Raw genomic sequence first — 18,522 nt, 5'->3', positions numbered from 1 at the left:
CTCCTCTTGCAACATATTCCACATATCTACATCCCTTTGTAAGACACTCTGCCCATATACCTCTTGTAACACACTCCACCCATCTACCTTCTCTTGCAAAACACTCCATACACGTATCTTTTGCAACACATTCTACCCATCTATATGCTTTTCCAGCACACTCCACCCACCTACCTACCTTCTCTTGTAGCACACTCCATCCATCTACCTTCTCTTGTAGCACACCCCACCCACCTACCTTGCAGCACACTCCACCCACCCACCTACCTTGCAGCACACCCCACCCACCCACCCACCTAGCAGCACACCCCACCCACCTACCTAGCAGCACACCCCACCCACCTACCTTGCAGCACACCCCACCCACCCACCCACCTAGCAGCACACCCCACCCACCTACCTACCTTCCCTTGCAACATACTACCGCCAATCAACAACTCCACTTGCCATGAGGTCCTTGTATAGAGAGGAATACAGGTTAACCTTCAGCCATACTAAACGCTGAGCTCCGCATCACATTATAACACTCGTGCTGTGCATCATAAGCCTATTGCTGGGAAGCCGACCCAAGTCCAGCGTCACGCCTCGTGTGCGCATGCGTGCTTGGCCGTCAGTGACTCCCTAACAGTGCCCCGCAGTGACCCTACGAGCATTGTTGTGCCTCTTGTCTTATAGTCTATTTACTTTAACCCCCGAAATTATTTGTTCGAATTTGGCTCTAAATTTGTGGACGGAAGTGGCTTCCAGATCTACTGTCATGTGCGTTTTCAGCTTCCACTTTTGAACGCTCCTCCTAATTTCTCTTACCTTAATGAGGCTGGACTTGTTCACCCTGACTATTCCCCTCATTATATATAGTCATAATGCTATATAGTCGTAATGGCTTGGTTATCTTGAGGTTATCTTGAGATGATTTCGGGTTTTTTTTTTTTTTAGTGTCCCCGCGGCCCGGTCCTCGACCAAGCCTCCACCCCCAGGAAGCAGCCCGTGACAGCTGACTAACACCCAGGTACCTATTTTACTGCTAGGTAACAGGGGCATAGGGTGAAAGAAACTCTGCCCATTGTTTCTTGCCGGCGCCTGGGATCGAACCCAGGACCACAGGATCACAAGTCCAGCGTGCTGTCCGCTCGGCCGACCGGCATTCCCACCCTCCCTCTTCTATTTCGTACTGTGATCATATTCCCCAATGTTTCTTTCATCTTGGACGGTTGTCAGGTTAGTTCCTTCGTGTGTGTATTCACCAAGTTGTGCTTGTGGGGGCTGAGCTCTGCTCTTTCGGCCCGCCTCTCAACAGACAATCAGTCAACTGCTACTAACTACTATTTTTGTCGCACACACACACACACACACAGGAAGCATCGCGTAACAGTTGTCTAACTCCCAGGTACCTATTTACTGCTCGGTAACAGGTGCATCAGGATGAAAGAAACTCTGCCCATATGTCTCTGCTGGCGCCGGGAATCGAACCCGGGACACAGGATTACGAGTATCGCGCGCTGTCCACTCAGCTACCAGACTCCCACTCTTTGACTTCTGGCGTGAACCCTTTTTCGGACTCTTAAGACCTTCGGGCCCACTCCTTGCAGTGCCCTTGCGGCGCTAGTGCCATTCTTTGCCTTGCGGCTATTATCCTCGTGCTGTACCTTGCGGCTATTATCCTCGTGCTGTACCTTGCGGCTATTATCCTCGTGCTGTACCTTGCGGCTATTATCCTCGTGATGTACCTTGCGGCTATTATCCTCGTGCTGTACCTTGCGACTATTATCCTCGTGCTGTACCTTGCGGCTATTATCCTCGTGATGTACCTTGCGGCTATTATCCTCGTGCTGTACCTTGCGACTATTATCCTCGTGCTGTACCTTGCGGCTATTATCCTCGTGCTGTACCTTGCGACTATTATCCTCGTGCTGTACCTTGCGGCTATTATCCTCGTGCTGTACCTTGCGGCTATTATCCTCGTGCTGTACCTTGCGGCTATTATCCTCGTGCTGTACCTTGCGGCTATTATCCTCGTGCTGTACCTTGCGGCTATTATCCTCGTGCTGTACCTTGCGGCTATTATCCTCGTGCTGTACCTTGCGGCTATTATCCTCGTGATGTACCTTGCGACTATTATCCTCGTGCTGTACCTTGCGGCTATTATCCTCGTGCTGTACCTTGCGGCTATTATCCTCGTGCTGTACCTTGCGGCTATTATCCTCGTGCTGTACCTTGCGGCTATTATCCTCGTGCTGTACCTTGCGGCTATTATCCTCGTGATGTACCTTGCGACTATTATCCTCGTGCTGTACCTTGCGACTATTATCCTCGTGCTGTACCTTGCGGCTATTATCCTCGTGCTGTACCTTGCGGCTATTATCCTCGTGCTGTACCTTGCGGCTATTATCCTCGTGATGTACCTTGCGGCTATTATCCTCGTGCTGTACCTTGCGACTATTATCCTCGTGCTGTACCTTGCGGCTATTATCCTCGTGCTGTACCTTGCGGCTATTATCCTCGTGCTGTACCTTGCGGCTATTATCCTCGTGCTGTACCTTGCGGCTATTATCCTCGTGCTGTACCTTGCGGCTATTATCCTCGTGCTGTACCTTGCGGCTATTATCCTCGTGCTGTACCTTGCGGCTATTATCCTCGTGCTGTACCTTGCGGCTATTATCCTCGTGCTGTACCTTGCGGCTATTATCCTCGTGCTGTACCTTGCGGCTATTATCCTCGTGCTGTACCTTGCTACTATTATCCTCGTGCTGTACCTTGCGGCTATTATCCTCGTGCTGTACCTTGCGGCTATTATCCTCGTGCTGTACCTTGCGGCTATTATCCTCGTGCTGTACCTTGCGACTATTATCCTCGTGCTGTACCTTGCGGCTATTATCCTCGTGCTGTACCTTGCGGCTATTATCCTCGTGCTGTACCTTGCGACTATTATCCTCGTGCTGTACCTTGCGGCTATTATCCTCGTGCTGTACCTTGCGGCTATTATCCTCGTGCTGTACCTTGCGACTATTATCCTCGTGCTGTACCTTGCGGCTATTATCCTCGTGCTGTACCTTGCGGCTATTATCCTCGTGCTGTACCTTGCGGCTATTATCCTCGTGCTGTACCTTGCGACTATTATCCTCGTGCTGTACCTTGCGGCTATTATCCTCGTGCTGTACCTTGCGGCTATTATCCTCGTGCTGTACCTTGCGGCTATTATCCTCGTGCTGTACCTTGCGGCTATTATCCTCGTGCTGTACCTTGCGGTGTTAGTGGGAAATTCGAGTATACCTGGGATATATGCAGCATTTGACCATTCCCCAGAATGCCACCCACAACAGCTGACTAACACCGAGGTTCCTAGTTACTGCTAGGTAAACAGAGGCATTAGTTGTATGGAGACTTACCCATACGTCTCGCCCAGCCTGGGATCCGAACCAAGGACTGTTCGGTTGTGTGCCGACTGTGCTATAACCACTGCGCCATAGGTTACCCTTACCCTACACAGGTTACAGGTTCTGTACTCACATAGTTGTATTTACCTAGTTGTGCTTGCGGGGGCTGAGCTCTGGCTCTTTGGTCTAGCTTCTCAACCGTCAATCAACTGGTGTACAGATACCTGAGCCTACTGGGCTCTATCATATCTACATTTAAAACTTTGTATAGAGTCAGCCTCCACCACATCACTGCCTAATGCATTCCATTTCTTAACTACTCTGACACTGAAAATGTTCTTTCTAACTTTCCAACCTTAGACAGGAAATCCTGAGACAGGAAAAGATGAGATATATGTATGTAAATAGATAAATGGAGAGAGAGAGAGAGAGAGAGAGAGAGAGAGAGAGAGAGAGAGAGAGAGAGAGAGAGAGAGAGAGAGAGAGAGAGAGAGAGAGAGGAGGGAGAGAGAGAGAGAGAGAGAGAGAGAGAGAGAGAGAGAGAGAGAGAGAGAGAGAGAGAGAGAGAGAGAGAGAGAGAGAGAGAGAGAGGAGGGAGAGAGAGAGAGAGAGAGAGAGAGAGAGAGAGAGAGAGAGAGAGAGAGAGAGAGAGAGAGAGAGAGAGAGAGAGAGAGAGAGAGAGAGAGAGGAGGGAGAGAGAGAGAGAGAGAGAGAGAGAGAGAGAGAGAGAGAGAGAGAGAGAGAGAGAGAGAGAGAGAGAGAGAGAGAGAGAGAGAGAGAGAGAGGAGGGAGAGAGAGAGAGAGAGAGAGAGAGAGAGAGAGAGAGAGAGAGAGAGAGAGAGAGAGAGAGAGAGAGAGAGAGAGAGAGAGGAGGGAGAGAGAGAGAGAGAGAGAGAGAGAGAGAGAGAGAGAGAGAGAGAGAGAGAGAGAGAGAGAGAGAGAGAGAGAGAGAGAGAGAGAGAGAGAGAGGGTAGAAGAAGGTGGGGAGTGTGAAGATAGGAAATTAGCAGTACAGGAGGAAAAACTTACGATGCTCAACGATTTTATGATTTTTAATTACCGGTTCAAATAAGCTTAGCCTATCATCACGTGCGTCTCCTAGCTAACATACAGCGTTTAATTATGATATTTATTCTTTTAAGATCAGTCAGACTGTGCTTGTATATGCAAAGCACCCGACTTCATACGCGGGCATTTGCCATTCGTATAAAGAATAGATAAAGTTAAAAGTATATGTACAGGGCTAATATTTATGCTGTAGGACTAACCACGTGTTTGAAGTGGGCGGGCAGTTTTTATGACGTCACGTGGAAGGCGGAGCTTGGGGAGTGTGACGTCACGATGTGGGAGGAGCCTAGGGCGCGTGACGTCACGATAAGAGGGAGGGGTGTATGGAGCGAGAGGCGGGGCTAGGGTGGAGGCCCGCCCATACACTGCCACAACGGAGCATCCCGGCTCAGTATCTCCCTGGCTGCTGAACTGTAAACATCACCAAGTCTCTGCTTCTAGTTGCCACGGCTCTACCGATGAAATGTAAAACTATTCACTCACTTATTATGAACATCTACGGTTACAATAGTATTGATAATTGCTTGGCTCGGAAACTGCAATTACTTTTCGTAAGAAAATTTCAATTGGCTCATAGCTCTTTCTCTTCAGGATCCCGCGAGAAACGACTACACCATTAAACAAGCGTAGGCTATATATATGATATGACCAGGACAAAATTATACCAATTAAATAAAAAGTGTATAACCAGGTATCGTATCTAAGTTATGATGTAGGTATGATACCCAAGATACCCAAGCAGGTATCATACCTAAATTTTATGTATATATATATATATATATAAATATATATATATATATATATATATATATATATATATATATATATATATATATATATATATATATATATTATGCAAATTATGTGGAAATAAACTAATAATAATTCATATCTCTGTAACTAAATTTGTTGTTTGTTTCATTTCGTACAAATATTTTCCTCAGGACACTTAAGTTACATATAGGGTGATACTTGACAGGTTTTATTAGAGATGTATTAGCTTCACATGTCATCAAAATAATAATAGAAATCATATTTGAATTTGACTAAGGAACAGTAGAGGAAATCTTTAAGTATTTTCGGGGTAGTGTGTGAGTTAGTCGAGCTAAACCATAGTGTTCCAGCAGACACCTGGATGGTGTTCCAGCAGACACATGGATGGTGTTCCAGCAGACACCTGGATGGTGTTCCAGCAGACACCTGGATGGTTTTCCAGCAGACACCTGGATGGTGTTCCAGCAGACACATGGATGGTGTTCCAGCAGACACCTGGATGGTTTTCCAGCAGACACCTGGATGTTGTTCCATCAGGTCCTGGATGGTGTTCCAGCAGACACCTGGATATGATGTTTCAGCAGACACCTGGATGATGTTCCAGCAGACACTTGGATGATGTCCCATCAGGTCCTGGATGGTGCTCCAGCAGACACCTGGATGGTGTTCCAACAGACACCTGGATGGTGTTCAAGCAGACACCTGGATGGTGTTCCAGCTGACACCTGGATGGTGTTCTAGCAGAAACCTGGATGGTGCTCCAGCAGACACCTGGATGATGTTCCATCAGGTCCTGGATGGTGTTCCAGTAGACACCTGGATGGTGTTCCAGCAGACACCTGGATGGTGTTCCAGCAGACACCTGGATGATGTTCCAGCAGACACCTGATGGTGTTCCAGCAGACACCTGGATGGTGTTCCAGCAGACACATGGATGACGTTCCAGCGGGCACCTGGATGGTGTTCCAGCAGACACCTGGATGGTGTTCCAGCAGACACCTGGATGGTGTTCCAGCAGACATCTGGATGGTGTTCCAGCAGACACCTGGATGGTGTTCCAGCAGACACCTGGATGGTGTTCCAGCAGACACCTGGATGGTGTTCCAGCAGACACCTGGATGGTGTTCCAGCAGACACCTGGATGGTGTTCCAGCAGACACCTGGATGGTGTTCCAGCAGATACCTGGATGGTGTTTCAGCAGACACCTGGATGGTGTTTCAGCAGACACCTGGATGGTGTTCCAGCAGACACCTGGATGGTGTTCCAGCAGGACACTTGAATTGTGTAGCTGAAATTAGAATGCAATATTTGCCTAAGTACAGTTCCTTCGAAACTAGAATACAGAAGTGAGCTAAGTATACTTTCTACAAACCTAGAATACAAAAGTGAGCTATAGTACATATGGCTCCTAGAAAGCTACACTACAATAGTAAGCTATATGTGGCTCATAAAAAGTTAAGATGTTTCCTACAAGGTATGCTAAGTAATATTTACGAGATGTACTCACCTACTTGTGCTTGTGGGGGGTTGAGCTTTGGCTCTTTGGTCCCGCCTCTCAACTGTCAATCAACTGGTGTACAGGTTCCTGAGCCTACTGGACTCTATCATATCTACATTTGAAACTGTGTATGGAGTCAGCCTCCACCACAGCATTCCATCTGTTAACTACTCTGACAGGGAAAACGTTCTTTCTAACGTTCCTGTGACTCATTTGGGAATTCAGTTTCCACCTGTGTCCCGTTGTTCGCGTACCACCAGTGTTAAACGGCTTATCCTTTTCAACCACGTCAATTCCTCTGAGAATTTTGCAGGTAGTGATCATGTCTCCCCTTACTCTTCTGTCTTCCAGTGTCATGAGGTTCATTTCACGCAGCCTTTCCTCGTAATTCATGCCTCTCAGCTCTGGGACTAGACTAGTGGCATACCTCTGAACTTTTTCCATCTTCTTGTGCTTGACATAGTACGGGCTCCTTGCGAGGATTGGTCTTACGGCACCAGACATAAACATGTCAGACAGACATGTATAAAAACATAATTTAAAAAAAAATTCTATATATCGTTTAAAGACATATAATGAGGAACATCTTCAAATCCTTAGGTAACAGAATATCAATATAACAACACAGATAAATTATGAATTAGATACGATATTAAATATTAAATGTAAATTTGTAATTCTCATTGTTTAGACACAGAGCGTGTATTACAATTACCGAATATTGTAATACTCGGTAATTGTATCCTAACCTAATAAATATAGATTTATCAAAGTTTATAATTACGCTAAATAAAGTGTATTGAATAAAGTAAGGAACAAAATTATGGCATTAGAAGAGGAGGAGGAGTATTTGGTGTCTCATGAGTGGTAGTTTCCCAGTGGGGAAAAACATACTCAAGTTACGTTATATCGACGTTGTGTGCCCTACGTGTGTCCACTGCTTACCCCAGAGCAACGCGAATGAAACGCCAGATTAACGCCGTCAATTCAACGTTGAATGAACGTTTGTTCAACGTCGAACCAACGCCACTCTATGATATTGTGTCCAGCCCTGTGTTGTGTGTCCGAGCCACTTATCCTTTCCACACACACACACCAAACTCCAGAGACCTTAGTGACGACCCTGGAAATGCCTAGGAAGAAAGAAAAATAAATAAAATTTTGAAGAAGGATGAGAAGTAGGTGGATAAGTGAAGAGAAGAATAGATGCAAAAAAGAGGATGGAGGAGAAGAAGAAAGAGGAGGAGCAGAAGACTGGGTAGTGGAACAGACAGAGAACAAATAGGGAGAAAACAATACTTTCATTCTTACATCTACATATTCATCCTCTATCGATATACATACACATTTTATATATATTCACATGCTGTAAACATATACAGTATGCATACACATGGTGTAAATTTATACATGATCGATAAAAGCACAAGTTGTAAAACAAACTTATGCTGTATATATATATATATATATATATATATATATATATATATATATATATATATATATATATATATATATATATATATATCCATATGCTGTATTCACAGGATGTACACATATGAGTGTACACATCATGAGATAATATATATGTATACATATATATATATATAAAATGTATGTATACATATATATAATATGTATGTATACATATCATATATGTATATCATACATATGCACTATATATACTCATACCGCAAACGTTCCCATGCTCTTGAACTCTTCCATGAAACATACATAAACATTTTAATTTTCAGAGAGAAGAAGGATAAAGAATGCTTGATTATTACAAGTTTTCATAAGCCAAGAAAAAAATACTTTTGATATTAAAAACACTTAGTACACAACTCAGGAATATATGTATATAAACACAATTATACGCCTATTTTCTGTTTAATATATCGAATGAAAATGTTGAAGAAAGCAGAAAAAAAAGAATGAAATGGAAAGAAGATATCATGAATGTTTGCGGTTGTTGTTGATGATTGTGGTACCGTGATAGTGTGCTGCGATAGTGGTGGTTGTGAGAGTGGTGGTTGTGAGAATGGTGGTGTCTGCGGTTGTGTGGTGGTAGTGGTGGTGGTGGCAGCTGTAGTGTTGTTATTGAAGGTGGTGGTACTAGATGTGGCGGTGGTAGTGAAGATGGTGGTAGCTGTAGTGTGGGGGGGGGGTGTCAGTGGTGGTGATAGTGGTAGTTGTGTTAGTGCAGCTGGTTTTGGTGTTGTGATACACACACGCTGGAGGTGTTGATGAATTTGCTGGTGGTAGTGGTGGTAATGCTAAAGGAAAGATAATTATTGGCAGTGGTGGTAGTGTACATGGTTGCAGTAAAGCTGGTAGCGGTAGAGGTGACGGCGGGGTTAGCGGAGGTGGAGTTAGCGAGGGGGGGGGGCGAGGGGAGGGGGGGGGAGGGTGGAAGTGGAGGTGGTATTGATATTCACGATGGATAGTCGATATGATGAAGGGTGGATAGTTGAGGCGGGGATGGGTATGATAGGGATGGTTATGCGGGGGAGGTATGGGTTATGATGGGGGGGGATTTGATAATGTAAATTGGGTTAGTTCATTTATTATGTACCCTAAACCCACTCGGTGAGTGACAATGGAAAAGGTTACAGAGGCACATAATGAGTTTGGGAACTGAGCCCCGATATCTGTTTAGCTAAGCTAATGAACAAATCCACAAGGGCCGTGACGAGGATTCGAACCTGCGTCCGAGAGCATCCCAGACGCTGCCTTAATCGACTGATGCTCTCGGACGCAGGTTCGAATCCTCATCACGGCCCCTTGTGGATTTGTTCATTTGATGCATCACGCAATTGTGATTTCTGTGTGTAATTTAGCTAAGCTAGTTCCAGGATGGATAAACTAGTTACTGAGTTTGTTGACGAAATAGAACTGTTGTTTTTTTGTTGCGTGGTGATGGTGCTACAGTTTTTTTTTATCTTTATTTAATAAAATACAATATAAATCATGCTACAGTGAACACAAGATTCATTAACTCTTCTACCTATGCTTGAGATCTCTCCCTTATAACCTCCTAAGAGGAGGCCTGGTCGACGACCGGGCCGCGGGGACGCTGAGCTTCGGAAGCACCTCAAGGTAACCTCCATTCAACATCCACGACCACATCATGGTGGGATGGCTTAGTGTGACAGTCTTGGTGGATATCCAGCGTAAACATGCAGAGCAAATGACGTTGAATCAACGTCGATAACGTTAATTCAACGTTACTCGTGAATGTTTTGAAAGCAGAATAAATACCAATGCAATGCGAGTTAGTGAGACGTAATTATGAAATGGATGTAATATAGCTGGAGACAGAAGTATGGTAGCACAGCAGGGGTGCCATAGCGCGTTATGACACTACTATGAGAGCTTCATTATAGAGGGATGGGAAACAACCACACCTCACATTGTAGTTAGTAGGAAGAAGGTATAATGATAGTGTGTGATAGTTTCATTAGTGCCAGTTATAATGCCATTATGCGTTATTGCCATTTTCTCTTGTACACTATTTATATATTTATCAAAGTTGTGAGGAAACCACCTCTGGTGCAAATGTGGGAACCCATAGCCTCGGAGAAGAAAATAAGGAGTATTCAGAGAAGACTTTGTGGATTCTCACTGAACACTTTAATATTTTCTTCTCCTACCACCCCAATTCATTTGTATATATACATATATGTTTGCTTTATTTAAACTTTGTTACAAAAAAGAAGTTACATATTGGGTACAAAAATGATTATCATAAGTTATCGAGTTCCTCCAGCTCCTCAGATGGCGGGCAGGAACCCTGAATGCAGTGTGCATTTCCTCTCTGTATCGCCACACTGAGGCGCTGGAAAAAGAACCTGAACCATTCATACATCTGAATCTTCTTCAACTTTGTTTTGTGCTTAACTAGGTATGGACTCCAGCCTGGAGCTACATAATCCAGGATTGGTCTGGCGTAAGTGGTATTCAAGGTCCTGAACGATTCCTTACTCAAGTTTCTAGAGGTACTTCCTATTTTGGCCAATGTAGCATATGCCGCTGATGATATTCTTTTGATGTGGGCTTCTGGATATATTTTCGGTGAGATATCAATAATCAGATTTTTCTCTCAATCTGACTCTTGCAGGATTTCACCTCCCTGACGGTACCCCGTGTTCAGTCTCCTGCTGAACACTGCATCAGGGTGAAAGAAACTCTGCCCATTTGTTTCCGCCTCCACCGGGGATCTAACCCGGAACCTCAGGACTACGAATCCGAAGCGCTGTCCACTCAGCTGTCAGGCCCCTTGGTTTTGGTTGTTTTGGGCAGTTTTGGTTGTTTTGGGCAGTTTTGGTTGTTTTGGGCAGTTTTGGTTGGGTCTTGGCTTTACTTGCGATGTTATTTTCATACTGTCTCTCTGCTTCTCTCTTCATTCTGAGATACTCATTCCTGGCCCTCTGGTATATCTCTGCCCCTGTTCTCTGGTGTTCTGTTATTCCTGTAGTTTCTCCACGTTCTTTTACTTAATTGCTTCGCTACCTTACATTCCTGCTTGAACCTCTGATCATGTGTGTGTGTGTAATTACCTAAGTGTAGTTACAGGATGAGAGCTACGCTCGTGGTGTCCCGTCTTCCCAGCACTCTTTGTCATATAATGCTTTGAAACTACTGACGGTCTTGGCCTTCACCACCTTCTCACTTAACTTGTTCCAACCGTCTACCACTCTATTTGCGAAGGTGTGTGTGTGTGTGTGTGTGTGTGTGTGTGTGTGTGTGTGTGTGTGTGTGTATGTGTGTGTGTGTGTGTGTGTGTGTGTGTGTGTGTGTGTGTGTGTGTGTGTGTACTCACCTATATGTGCCTGTGTGTGTGTGTGTGTGTACTCACCTATATGTGCCTGTGTGTGTGTGTGTGTGTGTACTCACCTATATGTGCCTGTGTGTGTGTACTCACCTATATGTGCCTGTGTGTGTGTGTGTGTGTGTGTGTGTGTGTGTGTGTGTGTGTGTGTGTGTGTGTGTCAATATGTGTTATTACATATGACGGAAAGGTTGAGATCAATGATTCTTAGCCTGAATGTTAACTGTTATCAGGAAGATGACAAATTAACTTTAAAATGTTGATTTTTCAGTTTTATTGTGTTTTACACGTATCGTTAAAACAAAAGTTTATTTACTATCTCTTCAGCATCTACAAAGGGAAAGAAAATACATAGTATCAGGGGTGACAAAACATACACCTTGCAGGATGAAGTGAGGTGATACACAGTCAGTGTCTGTGTTTCTTATGTCTAATCTTATTTGTTGTGTATCAAATATATCGGTATTGTTGGTCACGATATCTCTGGTGATGATCTGGTTATGAGTAAAATCGATGATTGATTGATTGATGAAGATTAAGCCACCCAAAAGGTGGCACGGGCATGAATAGCCCGTAAGTGGTGGCCCTTTTGAGCCATTACCAGTATCAATAGATGATACTGGAGATCTGTGGAGGTGCGACTCTACCCTGCATGACGGGTCGAGATGTCTCCCGTGAAAAAATCGATGGGATTTTTCATAGAGCCTTGTTTATGGGCATAATTAGGCTGCTTGAAAGAATTTGTTGTCGTGCCATTATTGAGATCGTTGGGGTTTAGAGTTTCCAAATTGGTATGTGAAGTCATAGAAACCATTTGTCTCTTTCAAGGCGTTTTGTTTGATGCCCGGAGTTCCTCCAGCTCAGTCATGAACGTCATGAACAAGTTGTCTATCTTCTTGTTCGTGTATTAAATGTTAAACTCAATCATCTGGTTAGAGTTGGTAGACTCTAGCTGACTCAAGAGTTAACAGACGGCGCCACCTGCTGCTCGTCTCTTCATCATCTGCAAACACTCTCCTCCATGGCTGAGTGATCCAACCTCCCTCCTTCTTGTCAACTGAACATTTCTCTTCCATACTTGGAGCCTCTGTTACCGAACATATATTTAGTTAATACTTAAGCAAATATGTATTTTTATGTATATATGTACGATTTTACAAGTTCATACTTGCGAAAATATTATATAACTAGAGCCATAAATAGTGATCAAATGTATATGCTAGTGCATAACATAAAATTTATTGCAATTACCAAGTCTGTTTGCATCGCTCTACTGCTTACTATAAAACATTCGCCCTCAGAAATCTGCTTAGCTCCTGTTTCTCTCCATAAATCACAAATAACACTAACCAAGCCACCCCTCCCAGCCGGCTTCAGCACCCTCACCCCTTCCTCCTCCTCCTCCCCCTCGTCAGGTGTCACACGATACCCCATTACCATTTCTCCCACTGTCACCTAGACCATAGAACCACCGGGCGGCATTCTCCCCGGAGTAGCAGGGATGAGGCCGGCGGTGCTCCAGCCACTCCTTGTGAGCGGGCCGACGTTGTAAAGATGTCACCCTGAGGCCACACGCGCGCTTAATGTCAACCGCCACGTGGGGACATCCTTCCAATACACCCCGTTTCTTTGGTCCACTCATCGCGTCGCCCTCCTCTCCGCGTGGCCGCCGTCAGACTAGTGCTCAGTATTACCGCTACTGCCTGGAGTGAGACAGAAGAGAACACTGCCTCGCTTCGCCACGGAAAAGTTAAGGCAGAGCGTCCGGTATAAGCGGAGGCTGCGGTGGGTTGCTGGGGTGACACACTCGGCTAACAAAAGGTGACATTGAAACCGTAAACACGCGCGACGTGCGAACCGCAGCCCACAAAAGAGGACAGGAGGGGGACAATGGAGGCAGTGGGGGAGGGTAGGGACAGGGATGGAGGAGCAGAGTGACAAGAGACACTCGACGACAATGAGCGTGACGACCTCAAAAGACTGCTGGTGTGATGATGGGTTTCCGGTAGGCCGTGACGGGAGCTCCACCAACTGGACGACGGACAGTTGCCGGAGCTCTGAGTCTTGTGCGCCGCGGATCTACCTCCCTCCTTACTAGCCTTTTTCAGGAGAACACCTGGCAGGTAGACGGACTCTTGCAAGTTAGTGCGTGCGGCGGTGGCAGGAGGGAAACATGACTGAGACACTGTACCGAAAGAAAATCTAGCAAGATCTCACAGGTATATGGTCGTTATAACAATTATTGTGACAACCATTGCCTCATGTAGAACCGCACCTCAGGAAACTAGCATAACAAATATTTACATACATATTAATTCAGAAAAAAACACTGCAGAGTAGGAGAATCAAGGGTATCACAGGGTCGAGCTAAGCCAACATCACATACGCGGGGTATGACCTTGCGTTACAAGGCGGTGGGCTGAATGTATGATCAATTTATTGGTAAATTTAACTAAAAGGGCACTTTAAAGTAATACGGAATCAATTCAGTTCTGTATCCGAAACTGAAGCATAAGGAGAGCAGCGAGGGACGAACCGTAGAGTCAACTGTATAATGCACACGGTCTCCAGTAAGCACAACCATCGCCACAATATAAACATTTATAACGCACGTACACGAGCCTTTGTTTATATATTAACACTATGAGGCTGTGAGGGAGGGAGGGAGGAGGGGTAAGGGTGGCCTGGAGAGTGCTGCCACCTAGCGGCCACGCGGCCAACCACCCACCCCGGGCATGGTATAGCACGCCGGCTCACCCATCTTCCTCTACCTATGATCCCGTCAGTAATACAGTGCTACCCAGATACACTGGTACGCTGATACAGTGGTACGCTGATACAGTGGTACGCTGCGTCCATTCCCATGACTGAATAGTCATGTCGTAATTTGGATTTTATGGTACAATGATCAGTAAGTGCATTTTTTGTGGTTTGGATCAGTAAAGTTCGATGGATCAGTAAAGGCGTGCAGCGCGAGGCTCTATCCATCTTATATATATATATATATATATATATATATATATATATATATATATATATATATATATATATATATATATATATATATATATATTTCAAGAGATATGCAATATTTTAAAAGAAAATGTTTGCTGCGACAGTTGTTTTCAACAAACAGCTCAAAGTTATGGTATGCTAGCAAAGCATTCTCATCCTGTTGGAGGTGAGATGAACATGCAGGTCCGAAATACAATTCGGTACTGAGTCCGAAATACATCTCAAAATTTAATTTTCATAGTGCTGCCACACGCAAGTAATAACGTTCAATGTATTCCAATCATGAAACTTTATATAAAGTGGAAAGATATTTCGAAATTGCAATTAATATCAAACAGGAAAAAGAGACTTTTGCAAATAAATCTGGAAAGGATCAGTTAATAATATAGCTTTTTATTTCTATATAATCATAATGTTGTACAACGCAGCTCAGCAGTGTAGGTTTTTTTTTCAATACGAGGGTTACATAACAGAAGCCAGCCTGACGCATCGAAAATCCATATCAGTAAAGCTTCACGACTGACAGGTAGAGTTATAAAGCCCTGGATTGCTATAATATTTCGTTTCACTGTCAAAGCCATATAATTATATCAAATTTAGTATAATAAAAGTCTTCTAGTGGTGATCTTAATTAATAATAATATTTCATAATTTACATTTTAAACAAGGTGCTAACTACCACAGGATGTGACATGTGTTAAGCTTAATACAAAGATTAGCAAATTAGTTAAATATTCAATGAGGTCGTAGGTAGCCAATTGAGTACGTAACCCCAGGACGAGTTAAATAATCATATCCACTATTTTCTCTCTGTAACGATGATGTGATATAATGACGTCTAATATCTCTTGTTGTGCTCTACTGAGTCTTAGCGTATATCCATATATATATATATGGATATATTTTATAGTCAGATTTCTGTATAGTACCTATATTACAAGCTGTACTTATATTATAACTTGTTCTTGTATTATTAACTGTACCTGTGTTATCATGTGCTAGTGTCTGCCCTCGTACCGTTGGTTGTATGAGTGCGTACGAGATGCGTCAATAACGCTCGCTACGCCAGCCTCTGGTGTTGCAATAGCTTACTGTCTGATGTCACCGGGAAGATCCTGAAGGTGTTCGTCTAACTGGACCGCCGCTTTTGCTTTAGTGTTGACGAAACGTGGCTTTGAAACTACGTTCAAATATATTTATTTGTTAGTATGATTATAAAGCCTTTTTTAACCTAGAAAGTTGAATTCATAGACTTGAACACACAGAAAAATGCACAATTCAATTTCTTTCTTTATTATGCACCCCATACCCATCCCGTGGGCAGTTGTGTAAAGGATTACAGAAGCACATAATCGGTTCAGGAATTGAACCACTTTTCACCACACTGCTGGACTAATAATTTATAATGTAAAATATGGACATTATACTTAAGACATAATCAAATACAAGTACAAAAAACAAAAACAATAGCAACAATAACAATGAAAAATTATATCTATCATGAACAGTGAACCTCCTTTGTCGGTTTTGTTTTTTACTGTGTAATTCAAATATCACATATTCAAAACGGACAATGATTTTTAATATAAACTGGTCCGAACAGACTTCTTTTAGTTAATGCAATTGTTGTCAGTAAATAAATTGTTATTTTTATATATAAAGAATCTTGTTTAAGCTGCTTCCATTCATGACAACTTACCTATCATCCATTCTCACTACCTATATCTACATACGTTACCTATCATCCATCCACCCTACCTATATCTACACACGTTACCTATCATCCATCCACCCTACCTATATCTACAGCGTTACCTATCATCCATCCACCCTACCTATATCTACACACGTTACCTATCATCTATCCACCCTACCTATATATCTACATACATTACCTATCATCCATCCATCCTTCCTATATACATATGTTACTTTCAACTCTTTTTCTACATTCTAGCTTGACCATCTATATTCCTACGAACTGCGAGCTTACTCGCCTGTCTTCTATTGCCACGTACCTTCTAACAACTTCTTCCCTTACGACAACGTCTCAGTTCATCTGCCAGCCGTCCTAACTACCTTCTTGCCCCCCCCTATACCAATTGATTGTCATCGTACCATAAGTCACCACCCTGCCTTCCGCTAATCTTTCTACCAGCATGACTGCCTTTCTCTCACCTTTTAGTTAGACAATTTTTCAAGGGAGGAGCGAGAGAGAGGAAGTAAAAGGGAGTAGGAAGAAAGTTTTTATCATTATTATTATTATCATTATTTTCTATTACACGCGTGGCTACCTTGAGGTTACCTTGAGGTGCTTCAGGGGCTTAGCGTCCCCTCGGCCCTGTCTTTGACCAGGCCTCCTCATTGCTGGACTGGTCAACCAGGCTGTTGGACGCGGTTTCTCATAGCCTGAAGTATGATCACAGCTTGTTTGATTAGGTATCCTTCGGAGGTGTTTATCAAGTTCTCTCTTGAACACTGTGAGAGGTCAACCCAGTTATGCCCCTTATGTGTGACGGAAGCGTGTTGAACAGTCTCGGGCCTTTGATGTTGATAGAGTTCTCTCTGAGAATACCTATTGAACCTCTGCTCTTCAACGGGGGTATGCGGTACATCCTGCCATGTCTTCTGGCCCCATGTGGTGTTATTTCTGTTTGCAGGTTTAGGACCAGCCCCTCTAGTATTTTCCATGTGTAAATTATTATGTATCTCTTCCGCCTGCGCTCAAGTTAATACAGATTTAGGTCAGTAAGATTTTCATCAGACATTCTTTTAGGTATTCTCTTTGTCACTGCTAATGAAACACCCATATTAATTTCTACTACTGGTCTACAACAGGCTATCTTTGCAAGCACGTCAACAGTATGATGCCTTGAGATGCCAATATGTAATGGTATCCAAAAGAATTTAATTTTATATCTGTTTTCTTTAGCAGCTAAATCCTTTATTCGAATATCGCTGACTATTTTCTGGGTGTTACTACTATGTACGTTCAGTGCCAGAAGTGCACTGATAATATTATCCCCACACAACACACAACTAATCTGGTTGATTGTAATAGTAATAAAAACTATAATAATTTTCATTATTTTATTTTATTTATATATACAAGAGTTCTTACATTCTTGTAAAGCAAATAGCAAGCATAGCGTTCCGGGCAGGTCCTTAATCCAAATTCTTCCCCGGAATGCGATCCGCCAAAGCGTTTAACAACCAGGTGCCCATTGACTGCTGGGTGAACAGAGGCAACAGTTAAGGATTAGCGCGCAGTCAATCCACCCCAGCCAGGATACCAACCCAGGTCAAAGAGCTCGCGAATTCAATTTCTTTCTTTATTATGCACCCCATACCCATCCCGTGGGTGGTGGTGTAAAGGATTACAGAGGCACATAATCGGTTCAGGAACTGAACCCTCTAGTTCGTTTAGCTAAGCAAATAATTTTTGTTGACGCTAGTTACAACATTATTAATGTTATATATACATGTACACATTCTCATACGTACATGTACATGTATATATATACGTATACATATATACATACACATACATATTTAATCACCCACACAAATACACACATCAATAATTTTGTCACAAGTGATCAACAAGAGGCTCACAACAGTCACTATACAAGGCACTTTACATCTATGGTGAATCACACAGTTACTAGTCTTGCTGTACACCCACCCAACTGGGCGGCAGCTTTACAGTCATGTGCATGCATTACCTATAGTAAGCAAATTTTAGGTACTTTGCTAAGATTTCGGGCAGCACATCATTATGAATGAAGTACTTCCATATTTCTTGGACACTATTGATGGTGTTATCTCTAAATTCCGCGATTTTTTCACATTCCATTATATAATGACGCCAAGTATGCGAATAGTTCTGCTGACAGAGATTACATTTAGTCAAAATCTACATCAGCAGATGTTACAAATTCCCAGAGGTACTTGTAGCCGA

The 18,522-nt window shown here is 43.4% G+C and overlaps 1 protein-coding gene and 1 long non-coding RNA gene across 2 annotated transcripts in view; one reads left to right on the top strand and one right to left on the bottom strand.

Moving 5' to 3' along the window:
- Positions 1 to 12,986, bottom strand: part of LOC123756633 (protein starmaker-like) — a 50,430-nt gene extending 37,444 nt beyond the window's left edge. Inside the window, exons 1-2 of the mRNA XM_045739862.2 lie at positions 12,897 to 12,986; positions 1,647 to 3,239 (exon numbers count right to left, since the gene is read on the bottom strand). Coding sequence (XP_045595818.2) covers positions 1,647 to 3,239; positions 12,897 to 12,986 — 1,683 coding nt within the window. The remainder of the gene's footprint in view (positions 1 to 1,646; positions 3,240 to 12,896) is intronic.
- A 1,299-nt stretch (positions 12,987 to 14,285) lies between these two features.
- The window catches only part of LOC138369030 (uncharacterized), a 29,955-nt gene continuing 25,718 nt past the window's right edge, over positions 14,286 to 18,522 (top strand). The window contains exon 1 of the long non-coding RNA XR_011229724.1: positions 14,286 to 14,457. This is a non-coding gene — a long non-coding RNA (uncharacterized lncRNA). The remainder of the gene's footprint in view (positions 14,458 to 18,522) is intronic.

The sequence above is a fragment of the Procambarus clarkii genome, chromosome 26, assembly GCF_040958095.1.
Source record: "Procambarus clarkii isolate CNS0578487 chromosome 26, FALCON_Pclarkii_2.0, whole genome shotgun sequence".
NCBI lineage: Eukaryota > Metazoa > Arthropoda > Malacostraca > Decapoda > Cambaridae > Procambarus > Procambarus clarkii.
Note: the sequence above shows the minus strand (reverse complement) of the source record. Positions and strands in the feature narration are given on the sequence as shown.